This window comes from Rhopalosiphum maidis, chromosome 4 (genome assembly GCF_003676215.2).
Source record: "Rhopalosiphum maidis isolate BTI-1 chromosome 4, ASM367621v3, whole genome shotgun sequence".
Lineage (NCBI taxonomy): Eukaryota > Metazoa > Arthropoda > Insecta > Hemiptera > Aphididae > Rhopalosiphum > Rhopalosiphum maidis.
This window is the reverse complement of record NC_040880.1, coordinates 19,564,623-19,579,827: the sequence shown is the minus strand read 5'-3', so window position 1 is coordinate 19,579,827 and position 15,205 is coordinate 19,564,623. Positions and strand designations below refer to the sequence as shown.

At 22.3% G+C, this 15,205-nt stretch overlaps 1 protein-coding gene across 1 annotated transcript in view; it reads left to right on the top strand.

The window, feature by feature from the left end:
- LOC113548604 (leishmanolysin-like peptidase) overlaps positions 1 to 15,205 on the top strand; it is a 65,181-nt gene that overhangs the window by 25,003 nt on the left and 24,973 nt on the right. Inside the window, exon 3 of the mRNA XM_026949566.1 lies at positions 13,070 to 13,100. Within this exon, the coding sequence (XP_026805367.1) occupies positions 13,070 to 13,100 (31 nt within the window). The remainder of the gene's footprint in view (positions 1 to 13,069; positions 13,101 to 15,205) is intronic.

The window sequence follows — 15,205 nt, the reverse complement described above, 5'->3', positions numbered from 1 at the left end:
GTTTTTAAATATGATGATTTATCAAGGTTTTCAAAGTTATGTATTAAACTTTTTAATTCACTGCTGTCTATCTATCATCTAGGTAAAACGATATTTTTGAAACCGCGATCTCTGTGTATTCTGACTATAGTTTTTTTTATGCGCAATATTGATTTATTAATTTATTTCGTCATCAATCTTCTTTTCATGTGTAGGTACATACCTCACCCACTATTTTAAACTTTTTTGATTACGATGTACAATCGCTAATTCTATATATGCACATGAAACTAAATAACAATTTACATATTTTCAATATTTAATTTCAAAAAATAAATTACCTAACAATAATATAAACTACCTAAGACAATTTATTATTTTTTACATAGGTTAAATCAATTTTATTAATCTTTATATATATTGTTAAATATTGATTCAATAAAAGCAAACTTGGGAAACTGATGATGCTTATTTAAGTGTTCTTAATTATTGATAAGTAAATCATGTGTTAAATTTAAATTCAACGATAAATCGTCTTACCTATATATAAAAAAAAAACGATTCTGATTGAAGCTCTGCATCCTATTTGAGAAAAAATAATTTTAATACGATAATATATTTATCACTAAAATGTCATGTGTTTCCTTATTTCAGAAGATTGAACTTATTTTTGATAAAAAATAACATCTTATAAAACTTAGTCAATATCGAAGTATACAGTATTAACAATTGTATAATGTACCTTGTACCCGTACAAAATAATAATAAGACATAATGACGAACAATTTCAAGTCTGCGAAGACAATCAATAAAATAACTAAAATCGTAAAAATCTGTCATTTTAGGTTTGAGTATCCAATTTCTATGGAAACTAAATTTACAACAATTATACTACAATAATATAATTATAATGTATTTAATAACATAATATTATTATAAAATTTAATATATTTTTTTATTTTTTCTGATGCTAGCGTGCCATTCAATAACGTCAAATGTGTGGTGCAAAAGGCACTTGTGTCATAAGTTAGCCACCCTTGATCTAGATCAAATTTTCTACTAAAACCTTCTAGTAGGTAAATTTAAGGATTTAACACTAACAGATTTATCGATGTGAACTATCTCTTGTATTATAAAACATTAAGAATTAAAATAAAAAAATAAATAAAACACATCATTATAATAACAATAACTACATATTCTTCGCTGAATTCAAAATCTAAAATATACGTTAACACATTTTCTAAACATAAAAATTATGTTTTAATATATCATTAAGTAATTTAAGTATGATATTTTTATTATAGCTGTACTGCAGTTGATAAAATACGCATAAAATAAATTATTATGTTATTATATAATATATGTTTCAATTGTTTTCATGAATGTTTCAAACCACTTTGTATTAATACATTAGAACGAAGAATGTTAATATGAATAATAATAATTAATATTGTTAAACCGTTGTAGGTATGTATTAGAAATATATTCATGATTTAAAAAAAATAGTAGACATTTCTTCCAACACAAAAATTGTTGAAATTCTACGTGATTATAATAATAGTATCAATTTACTGCTAATAGTGTTCAATTAACCTAAAAAAATTTATGATATAGAAGTGATGCAAATAATATCACGACCGACCACACTACTTGCACCTATATTATATATCATCCGATACTAAACAGAAGATAAAATAGAATTCTTAAAAATATTAGTTCCCTTTTATTCGTCTTCATATGCTTTCACTGTGTATTGTTTTTCTTGGGTACCAATAATGACCATGGCACATTTGTTTCATTTTTGTATTTATAGTGTTTACGAAACTAATCGTGAGCATTATTCTCTATTCATCTGTAAACAGAAGGTCAGTTAACGAAAAGTAAATAATTATTATGGTTTTTTTTAAATGTTTACAATGCCAAGTAAAATGATTGACTATATATAAATCAACGCATGGTCAGAGTTAAAACATATTTATAACAAGAACAGTTAATAAAAAGGTAAAAGGCCTCAGCTTTTATATAGCCATTGTAGTATTATTAGTTTGTTATTTATTTCATGTTACAACCATTTCAAGTTTTTTGTTTTTGTAATACTGCCTGAGGATAAATAAGAGTTTTTATTATAGCTTTCTCTATGTAATAAATAAATTTATAAATTTCGATAAATAAGTAATTTTATAAATAGAAAAAAAATAAATATCTGATATTAATTACAATTAAATGTCATTTTTTGAGTAGTAAGTCAGGATGTTTTATCTTAATACTGGTTTCAATCATTTACACCGTAGAATAATAAATTAGTTAATTATATCTATCATTATAATACAATTAGTATTAAGGATTTGTATATGAATATTGTGTTATTCAAAAATAATAATTTTAGAAATCTGTTATGTGATTATGTGTTTTAATAATTACTATTAATTTACTTAAAATTAATTTTTCAATGCGTACAATTTATTTTTAAATTAATATTTTACTTTTTAAAAATATTTTTAAATGGTGTAACTTTTGAGCAAGAACCTAGAATATGGATATGACATGTGTATAATAATTAGTACATTGATTGGATTGTTTTTATAAATTATTTTAACACGCATGTACCAAAGGATAATTATTTTATGGTGAAATAAAATGTATTGAAAAATATTGAACTTGGATTGTGGTGTGTCATAATTGTAAAATAATATTGATTCTATAAAGATGAAAAAATAAGATAAAAAAATAACTGAGAATAAATATATCCCAGTGAAAATTTTGAAAGGACAATAGAAATTTGATAAGTTTTTATACATCACAAGTAATTTTATTTAGATGGGTTTTATACTGTCTAAAAAAATTTTTTATTTTTATGTTTGGGTTTTATAATTTTGTATTACTAAGAGTTGTTGATTGTGTAAATAATAAAAATTTAGAAAATTTATTTTTGTAAAATAAGACTTTCTGAGTATGCATTATAAACATGTGCTATAATATTTCAATATTTAAGTAAAGTAGAAATTCGTATAATATTAAAAAAGAATATATGTATTAATTCTAAATACGCTTAATTATAATTACATATAACAGTTTTAACTATACTCTATATCACTTAATTATTATACTTATTATAATAATTTGTTTTATTGAATTTTAGTACTTAATGAATGTAGGGTTTGGAATTACACATTTACTAAAAGCGTACACGTTAAACTGCATAGTTGTGAAAAGTAATATAGGTAATCAAAATAACGGCGAAATAAAAAAAAGGTTATGTTTAAAATATTTAAGCTAATAAACGCTTAATAATTTCATAAAAGATATGCAATCGAATACTGAAAAATAAAAATTTTAAATTAATAAACCGTATATAATATATGGATACATAAAAATAAAAAATAAATACCTAGTTTAATAATAATCTTAAATATTTATGATAAATTCATTCAAATGCTAAAATAATGACATAAAAGCACATTTGACTCCTGAGTTAGTTAAACCACTAGCAATAAAAGGTTTTATATGTTAAGTGTATCGTTATTAGTTATATCTCTATATTCATTATCTTATCCTTCCATTTTTACTTTCTCCTCCTCATTTTTCTTTCTCCAGAAACGATTAGCCAAATGACCTTTACCGTCGGTGCTTTTGATGCGAATTAAAATCAAATTTTTGCCCATTCTTTATAGCCATTTGTCAATCGAAACTATAAATATGAAAGTAAGCCATCTTCTACAGTATGATTCTAACAAACCCGTTAGATTTTTGTTCATTCATTTGAAAATTGTTTATAGAATAATTTATGAAACAAGCTCTTTTATTGTACGAGTATAACGCGCAATAATTGTTATTTTAATTATCATTATGTTTAATAACTGAAGTAAAATATTTGTATAACTGAGTTTTAAGATTTTAATTATAAAATGTCCTAGTAAGTTATAATTTAAAAGTTTAAAACCATTAATAAAAATAAAAGGAGATAGACAAGTAGGTACCGCACAGCAGTAGTCAGTATATCAGGTGTCGAGTGGGTCAGTATTATAACATTTAAAACGATTCTGAACGCAAACGGCCTATAATAATCTATATAACCATGTGATATGTTTTTTTATATAGCTATTAATTTCAGTTGTTTTAATTTTAGTACTATATAGTGAGTTGATGTAATTTTTTCCGAAAATATTGCATTTGTTATATTATAAGTATTTAATTCCTATAATATTATATGTATATTATATACAGAATGATTCTTATATCAAACAACACTCATTATTTCAAAAAGTATTAATGTTTTTGAAAATATATTTTTACATAGTTTTAAGTTGTTAAAAAAACGTTTTTAAAATATTTTTTATCCTTATAATTTTTTAAGTTTTTACTTTTTTGAATGACAGCATAGTGTTTTAATTTCATATTCCAAAGCAAAATAATTTTTTGAGTATTTTGATACATAAAATTCGAATTTAGGGTGATTAGTTTATGAGTTATACTTATTTAAAGTTTTGACAAGCGGAGTAGTGGACAAACATTTTGTGGGGTAACCCCGTACCACTCCACTCCGTACGACTAAACTTTAAATACGTATAACTCATTAACTATTCGCCCTAAATACTCAAAAATTATTCTGCTTTGGAATATGAAATTAAAAATCTATGTTGTCATTTAAAAAAGTAAAAAACTTAAAAAATTATAAGGATAAAAAATATTTTAAAAACGTTGTTTTTTTTAACAATTTGAAAGTATGTAAAAAAATATTTTCAAAAACATTAATACTTTTTGAAATAATGAGTGTTATTTGATAAAAGAATCACCCTGTATATATAAGACAAAACTTAATAATGTCTGTATGTAAATACAGTAAAACAAAAAAAATAGTTAAATATATATTTATAAATAGACTTTATAGTACTTATTAAATAAATAAAATTTTAAAATAAATTAAATATAATATTATTGTGTATATTTTTTATGAACATTTATAGAAATCGATCTAAAAAAAGCTGAAAGTTTCTTATGCTTATAAATAACTTTAAAAAGTTAAAAATTAAAAATGTAACCATATAATGAAAATTATAATACATTTAGTGAAATTAACAGCTTATAAGTAACTTTGTATTAAATTTTAAAGCATTTCTACCCGATAAATAATTTTTAATTGACAATTATAAAAGAAAACTAAAAAAAAGTTAAAAAATTCTTATGTCTATAAATATATTAAAAATAATCGAAGTATTTTAATAATTTTATCATAAATAAAAAACGATAATATAAACTTTTGGTGAACACTTCAAGTATCTATGGTTATTCGTTTTCGAGTTACGTAAAAAAACAAAATATATTTTGTAAAAATTCCCATTTTTCCTTAATTTTTTGTAGGTACAAATTAGATCCAAATTTATATCAAAAATCATCCCCATTTTCGAAAATCGGACCATTTTATCGATAACTTCTTGTATACTCATCCACAAAAATAAAAACATCATGACAAAATTAATATATTCATCGTTTCACTCAGAATTTAAAGGAATTTTATATTATATGTACATAAATATTGAGTAAAGCAATAATGTTGTTGATTTTGCTGCGTAATTATAGTGATTAAATATTATATATTATACATATTTAAACATAAATTTATATTTCATTTATTATTAAATTATTAATATCAAAATTCAATTTTTAATTCAAAACACTTGTTAGAGTAAGATATATATTACATTTTTTCTTGTATACCATAGATCTTAATACATCGATCGTATAATATTGAATCGATAGATAAGGCTTTTTTGTTTTTTCGACATTAAATATTCGAACTATTGTTTGTCATTAAAATTGCAACAAAAATAACGGTAAGTAGTTTGAACTGCCAGAATGTATATTGATCTATATATAAGTTTATAAAAACTCAAAATGTAATAATTCCAGCTTAAATTAAAAATAAAGTTTGGTATAAACTGGAGATAATTTTACCTTTTTTATTTTTACAAATATATATTAAATATTCTAATTGAAATTAAAAGAGTATATTATATTATTTAATTATTAAATTATGTACGATTTAAATTGTATTACATCACCTATAGTAGATACTAACGAAACAAATTTTATAAGAATTACAAGAATTTATTTTAAAATTTTATTAGATTTTACTTTATTGTGCTAAGAAAGATAAATACGTGGATCTAACGGGTAAATGTAAATATTTTGATGTAGATAGTTTTTTTTATTGTTTTATCTCAAAAATACATTTATGAATTATTAAATCAGTACTGACATTTGCTAAAAGCAACGTAGTATTATTCGAATCTCACTTAATAATATTATCGGTCTTCTGGAAAACGAAAAGTGTTTTCTCGAAGCATGTCTACTTCAGATCAAATTGAAAACTGACAAAATCCTATTTGATAAATGGCCTGCCAAATACCGAACATTTCAATTTATTGTAAATTCATATCTTGTTTGATTATTAATATTTAACCGAGTTAGAATTTACTGTAAAAGAACCGAATCGTTTCATAAATAAAATACAACTATGAAAACATTGAAAACAATATAATGTATATAAGCTAAATCTTATTATGAATATTATGCGTATAAATTATGTTTGAAAGTATGTAATATTAATAGAGTTATGTTTTTTTTAAGTAGTTAAAATTATTAAACAATTAAATTTGATGTAATAATAATTAATACTATATTGGTTATACTTTGTTTTATTTAAGTATTGGATGTATTTTATGAACTTATCTCAACTATTTTATTGTTACTTGACAATTAATGTTACATTATATAAGTATGACATTTTACATAAAAAATAGTAAAAAATATAAACATTAAAAAAAAAATGAAAGAAAGTTATTAAACGCTTCTACTGTACAGTAGCCAGTAGGTTTTGGGTGTTATTCTCGTCATTGAGTAAGTCACTGTAATAAATGCGTTAAGTTTAAATTCAATGATTAAATCATGGCATTTAAAGACAATTCTAAGAGAAACTATCTATTGTCATATATATATATATAACCAAGTATTACAGAAGGTTAAATTAATTTTTATCGAAAACATTGCATTTGAAAATGTCATTGTGTATATTATATACAATAATATAGTTATAAGTTTCAAATCTTCATGAAAAATATTTTTGAATCACAATAAAATAACTAAAATCTTAACTTTGCTTACATAATTTTGTCCGAACTTGTTGAAATTGTTCATAAAAAAAAATATGCTTAATATTTTTTTAATTTTTGGTGTAAAAACTACTTATGAATAAACTTTATATTTATTGAAATATATATTATAAAAAATATCTCTTTTCATCCTATAGCTAAATTGAACATTTTTTTTATACATTTTTTCATGATTTTGACAAAACTTGCTAAATTTTGAATTTTGAATGCTTATAAAAAAATCATGCCTATGTCTTAAATATTTTTTAATAGCTATTATAACAAAATTTTGAATATTGATAATATTTTAAATAATAATTATTTAACACTTTTATTTTAAAATAAAAAGTGTTTTAATTTAATCGTTCTTTAATTTTTTGTCAATTATTTGATTTGTTTACATAATTTAAATTAATTTACTATAGAAGACCACAGTATTTAAATTTGGATTTAAAAACATACCTATTTCCGTACCTATTATGTTTATGATTAAATGAGTTGTATAATGGGTGTTGGACAATATTATTTATTTTTAGAAATAAGTAAACTATTTTTTTATTTTTATTGACGTTATATTGGGTTGGTACATATCATTTAATTTCATTCTTAATTTCTTGTTCTGCAAGCCATATTAATCCGGCATAAGTCCTGTACCTATCGCTGAATTTTTTTTAAATTACGGCATATATACATTTATTGGTGTTCCTAGTAGTTTTTTTCCTTTGCCGTCATCGCATTATGACATTTATCATATAAGTATGCTTCATGTTTCTTTGACTTGAGTTAGTACATTTTTATTCTTTTTCTTTTCTCGTTTACCTTTTTTTCCATACGTTTTCAACGCCACTTTTTACAAGCAAATAGTATGTTATTAGTCTTTTGTTTTAGAGTTTTCTTCTTCCTTGTAGTAATTTCTTTTGTTATTCAAAAGTTATTAATCATGGCTCAGTATACCTTAAATATTAATAATTTAATTAATTACGCATTGTAAAATAAATAATTTTTAAAATATTTTTAGGAATAAAAGCTTTATACCGTCTCCGCTCAAAATAGTTTTTTGAATGCAATGATTCAAACATTGAATTACAATTTAATAAGTTAATTACAATAACCAACTCAATGGAGAGATTCTCAAACCTACCAATCAGTATAGTAACTTTTCTGGTATTCTTGATAAATATTTATTATCGAATCTTTACAGTTTTCTTATAGAATATGTAATTCAAATATGAATAATTTTATGGTATTTTCATTACTTTTCATTATTTATATAAAATATAAAAGATCAATTCTTTAAAATTAATCTTCCACTATGTTCATTTTATAAATAATAATCGCCTAGTATTCTTTTAAAAACATCTTTGTGAATTATGTTTTGCGTATTCAACATATTTTATCTATTGAATTATATTTATAATACAGTTAATTGTAGATTTTATTAGGTATTAAGAAAAAGGGCTTAATAATGTCGCTTCTGGCACTTTCTAAAATGCTATTTCTTTCGTCTGTGAGCATCTGGTAAAATTACTGATAAGTTTATATAGGTAATTATTAATTTAACATCTGTTTTAAAAGCTTTTCTTCTTAAGTATTATAAAGATCATCATATATACTATTTAGTCGTTTATAACTATTATTATTTATCTACTTTTAAAGCACTATGTATTATTCACATTTTTTTTTAGAATCAAATTTTTTATTCTTGATTAATTATTATTTCAATAGATTTTGAAACAAATATGATGAAAATATTTTTTAATTTTTGAGATGTTTATGGGTATAAACAGTGCCTATGCTATTATACTATTGGATTCCTATAAGTATTGGATTTAAACATACATTTTTTTTGTATAACTATTATTTTTTATCTAAACTTTGACAAATATGTAGATATATAGCTATAGATTATTTCATGTAATATATCAACTGAACGAATTGAGAATTTATTAATAATTCATAATTTAGCAAAAATGTATATTTTTGTATCTAGTAGTATGCTACTTTTAGTAGCACAGTGAAAATGCTTCAATCTTCAAGTTTGAAGGTCAATTTTGGTAATAAATCGAATCTAGTTGGTACTTTGAGTTAAAGGTAAAAATTAAGATATACTCTTATCTATTATATAGCAGAGCAACTTTCCTAGGGTTTTAAAAATATATTTTTTTTTCGAATTTTCACTGCAATACTAGTATTTATTGTCCTCGAAAAACTATTATTATCTACACGATAAAAGCGACACACATATAATTAAAATTTTAAAGTTGATACCGGGTAGGTATAAATAATTCTATCAATTCAAATATCTGTTCATCTTGTACGACTTACTTAATTTGAAGTTGCTCATAAAACTTATTAGAACTTGTATCTATAATGTGGTTGTAAAAATCGATTTCGTTTCACATTTATTCCCATGCAACTTGAACGAGTTAAGTCATTTCAACTTCTATTCAACTTGCATTTTGCTAAGTGCACTTATCCCTTATTTTCCATTAGATTTTCAGTTTGTTGAACTGTGCATATTACGCATTTGCATTATTTTTTTGTATCGGTATTACGCTATTAACGTAATTTACAAAAAAAACTAGTCTACAAACGTTTTACATATAAATCATAGAAAAAAAATAATTTTGTTCATTTTCATTCACATAATTCACTGTTATATTTTAGCTATAGTCAATATTTTAAATTCATTACAGTAAAGCGTAATGTCAAAGTGAATTAAAAGAAAACACTGTTCACTACATCCGAATAATATTAAATTTGTGTAGATTTTAAAACGTTTATTTGAATAAAATAATGTTTTTAAAACATTTAACATCATGTCAATTTAAAAATAGCTATTATATTATGTCAATTAAATGTAATGTGTCTAACTAGTTAATTACTTTGTTCAGTGCACATATAACAAGAACAATATGTATCTGTATAATTTATATGGTACAATAGTCATGTTTTTCCTTTATAGTATAACCTACAGTTTAATGTTGTCAATTATTTTTATACTTTTTTGTACCAAAATGTTTAATTTTAACGAAATAGAATTTATTTTGTCCTATGTCCAACTGATTTTACTATGACAAATTTTATAAATTTTAACTAGATTTAAACCCTTACAATTAGCTATGAAGTTTTGTAAATGTATTGTATGATATTTAATAATATATTATTGTTAGGTGTTATGTTAGATTACGTTAGGTTTACCTAACTTGTTACATTATACACAATATACATTTATTATTCCTAAAACTTTTAATATCATTATAATTATTTGAATTTCAATATTTTTATAGTTTTAATAAGTAAAAAGGTAATTGTCACACAATTCGTACTGAGTTAAAAAATCGAGTTAAGTGGTTGATTAGCTAAAATTGAGTCAATTTTACCTCACGAGATGCATTGGTGTAACGTCGATTACAATATGGAATGAAGATTGTATGGTTATTTCCTTTAATTTCTATTTTTTTTCCATACAGTATATTTACATCAGCATAATTGTTGTTTTCATCAAATCTAGGCCATTAAAGATGCAAATTCAAGTGGCATAAATGTTTGCTGAGATATGAAAAGCCAATACTTAGCAACCACAGTCATACATACCGCAATTATTTATATTTGAAATATAGAGTATACAATATACATTAATCATTATATATTTTACATAAATTTATATATAGGTAAGTACATAAACGAGAGACAGACTTTTTATCACTTCAATTGTGGTTTTGGGTACCGTGGTAGTTGTTACTACTGTCGACATTCTACATCATATACTTTACGTCTTGTATTACATATTATATTAATTGTATGTTATTAAAGAATTTTGTGGTTTATAAATCGAATGAAGTATAATGCACGTATATGATAGGAACACCGTGATTTCGCTCATATAACAATAGTACCTATTGATATATTTTCCAGTGATCGGCGTATATATATGTACGTGTAGTTAAAAGTAACGTTTAATATTTTTAAACATTATTAATAATTAATAATAATTAAAATAATAATAATATAATAATCATTATTATTATTATAATATATGTCTTGCCGTAGATATTTGATGAATTTTTGTATACAAAGCATTAATTTCAACATCAAATCTATTTAAGTTTTGAAGTCTATACGTATTACTTTTACTTTTTAATAGTTTTTAAGTACGTAAAAAGTGTCTATAAAGTTGAAATTACTTTGTTGAAAAAACTTGTAAGAACTATATACATTATGTTATTAGTTTTAAAAAACAATACCACTACTTACATATAAATCTCTAATGACCTCGGCTATCGGTGCATTACTTTAAAATAAAATAATAATATTATTATTCACTTTTTAATACTTGTCCTTGTGTACGAATGAGACCTATTATATTATAATTATAATTATATTACTACATCAGTATTTACTAACTGATTTATCAAGCATCCTAACCCTCTCCCCTTACCGTTAATTTATCCCTTGAACAATTTGTTAATATCTTGGCATAGGAACTTTTAAATATATACTTAAGGAATATATTTAATGTATTTAGATTTTTTTTTTTTTTTAAATGTGCTTTGGTGATACAATCTTATTCTTTTCAAATGAAAACCATTTTATTGCAAATTGTTAAGCAAGTTATTTTATTTTAAATGTTGATGTGCTTATCTAAATCGAAATTTTAACGAGTAGTTTTTGACCTATTTAAATGTTTATTATGATAAGATAGTTTTGAGGATGGTTTTACAAAAATATAAAGTATAATATGTAACATTAAATCTGGTATATACTAGGATTATTTTTACAAATTATATATGATAAACTATTATTAATTACTATAATTTTCAAACCATCATAGCCCCTATATCTTCCAAATCAATTAATTGACTTAATATTTTCAATAAACAAAGTTAAAAAAATCAAAAACTTTACTTATTTGAATTATAATTTATATACAGTTATATTTTCAAAAATTAATCTAATTAATAATTTAATATTTGTAATAAATAAAAGGATCGTTCTTATTTGAAAAAAAAATAATATATATAGCCATAGTTAACTCCTTAAACAAATAATATTAAAATCTAAATTTTTAAAAATATAGTTTTTTAAATATAATTAATACTATAAAAAAAACATATAATTTATATAAATTTATTATTACAAGAAAAATTTTGGATTATATTTAAAAAATAAATAATATTAAATACCTATAACATATTTAAAATTATTTTATATTTTTATTTGACTGGATAGATTTGTAACGCCTATGATGTGAAGTCATTAATACCAATGATTTCAGGCTCTTATGGCCATCTGTTCTCAAAGAATGTCACCGAATGCAGCCCAAAGTGACTTTTTTCTTTTTCCAATAAAAGTAGCGTTCCGATTGGTTGACTTTTTGTTTATCAAGTAACAATGTTATATTGTATTTTCGTTCTTATTACAATTTTGAAGTATAGATATAAGTAGAAAATTGTAACAATTTCTCATAGATTTAACAAAAAATAGTTTTATTTGTTGGTTTATAAATTATATTATGTAATTAAAAAAAACATACAGTTTTAATAATAAACGTAAAATAAAATATTCTTCAAGTGAAAGGTCACTTGAATATAAAAAGCTATCTTTGAACATGCATTTTCAATTTATAAAAAATTCTGTTAAAAATTAAAAGTAAAACGTTATGAAGAAAAAAATATACACAGATAATTTTTTTATTATTATAAACATTATATACATATAGTTTTTTCTGCTAAATATAATGTCAAGTTATATTTTTACTTATGTTACGTATTTTATTTTTATTTTATTTTATCACCAAATTTACTTATAGCTATTATATATTGTAAATAATAAAAGTATTAAGAACATATAAATAGAATATTGCGAACTATATCGAAACTATTTTTAAAGATTTATACATATTTTTGTTTTTAATTATTATTTTTGTTTTGTTTCAGGCTTACTGAAGAGAAATTTCAGCTAATAAATGTAAGTTTTTTTTTAGGTTTTAAGGCTTTATATAATAGTATTGTCAAATTTGTATAAATATTCAAATCGTTTTCATTTAAGGGAGAAGCGTATTTTTCATTAGATCACTAGCTGAAGTATTGACTTTAAAAATTAAATTATATTGTTTTTGGGATTCTGTATTGTACAATTTAGTAGCTTCCCGATAATTAAATATATTACACGAAAAAAAGGTTAAAACTTATTAAATGTAATCATATTGTGTCTATCCACTTAATTTGTTTTACAATCTAACTGATTTATATAAGTATATATAAATATTTTATAAATTTACTGAAATTATTAATTAAATAATTCACAGTGATGTTATGGAAGTTTTGTTTTATTACCTCATGTTTAATTCAATTTATTAAAATTCGTGCGTAAATAGGTCGTACTTGTCTACCATCTGTTATTGTTTATGGCGGAGTATTAATGTTAATGTGACTTTGAAAATAACATATAACTACTTTTTACATTATTCTAAATATTTAATTATCAATAAATTTATAGAGTACATAATACATATTGTATATACCATTGGAGTAGTAATAAATTGTTATCATATAGTAAATTAAATTTTAACATATAGTAATATTGTTATAACGTTTGAAGTTGGAGAGAGGCACATTATATGTCCTATGTCCATGACTCCATATAGTGATGCTATCTGTATATGATGGCTATTATTAAATCCTTTCTCCAGGTTGTGTGTCCAGCAATGAAAGCCCTTTTGACCCATTACATCACAATCAGAGGTGTTAAAAGTGAAATAAATATTACATGTTTTTATTTCAAAATTAGTTTGACTTACCTATCATGATTCTTTAATTATCTAATATTGTGAACTATACAATTACTATCTTAATTTTTAAGAATAATTTAAAACATAAAAATAATTTATTTTTTTAATGATTAGATAATGATATAATGATAAACAATATGCTATTTTAAAAAATGTATTTATATTAATTTAGTTACTTCCAAAAATACGTTTTTCATGTCAAAAAAAAATGTATTTGTTTTGGGTACTGCCCATTTGCGCCAAATTTTCCTGCGTAAACATTTTTCATTAATAACTTGGTTAATTCATATATTTAAAATACGTCGTGTCTGAAACGTATAATAAAGTTATTTTTATAAGTCTTTAGATTTTAAAGCTTTGCATATTATCAACTATTATTATCTATATTCTATAGTTTTTAAAAACAATTTATACCAATCTTGATTATTGTTTCAAAAAATTGTGTATTATTAATTATTATTTAAAAAAAATTCCTACAATTGACTATGATTTAAATAAAATTATATTGATTATTATTTGAGAAAAAATTATATCACTTTATTTGCTTTGGCGCAAATGGGCTGTCGGAAAAAAACATACCTTTTTTATTTTGGCACAAATAGGTGGGCGATTATTTCCTTATTTATAAATTATAATGGAGTAGGTATAGTATACTGTATAGTTGTACAAGACAATTATAGGTATCGTCAAGATATACAGTTTTCTATATCTTAATTCTTAACGTACGTAAGATGTACTTATAAATAGAATCCCGATCGTACTTAAATACTAAATTGTGTATTAACACTATTAACTCAAAGATAAATTTTTTTTTATAATTTATTGTTATTTTAATTAATTAGAAAGATGCGTACACATGTATGAACGTAAATAGAACGTTTTAACTATATTTAATATTTTACATCCTCGGAGGAATGATGAATCTATTGATTTTACAATAAAATGTGTTTATTAGAAACAATACTTTGATTTTCAAATTTAGTACATTTATTGAAAAATCAATGTAATTGGTACTTTTAGGAGGTAAAAATTGAAAATCCCAAGTATTTTAAAAAATAATAGGAAAAACTGGTGTTTTTTTTACCTAAAACTAGTTTTTAACAAAATTGATTTTCTTATTTAGTTGTAATTCAAAAATGAATAACCTTAGATGTTTGTAATTTCCATCAAATATTAATAATGACTTATTTAAATATGTTATAATTTAAAAATATTTTTAATATTTTTGAGCTAAAAAATTTTATTTAACCTCATTTATTGTTTTTATAATTTCTTTATAATA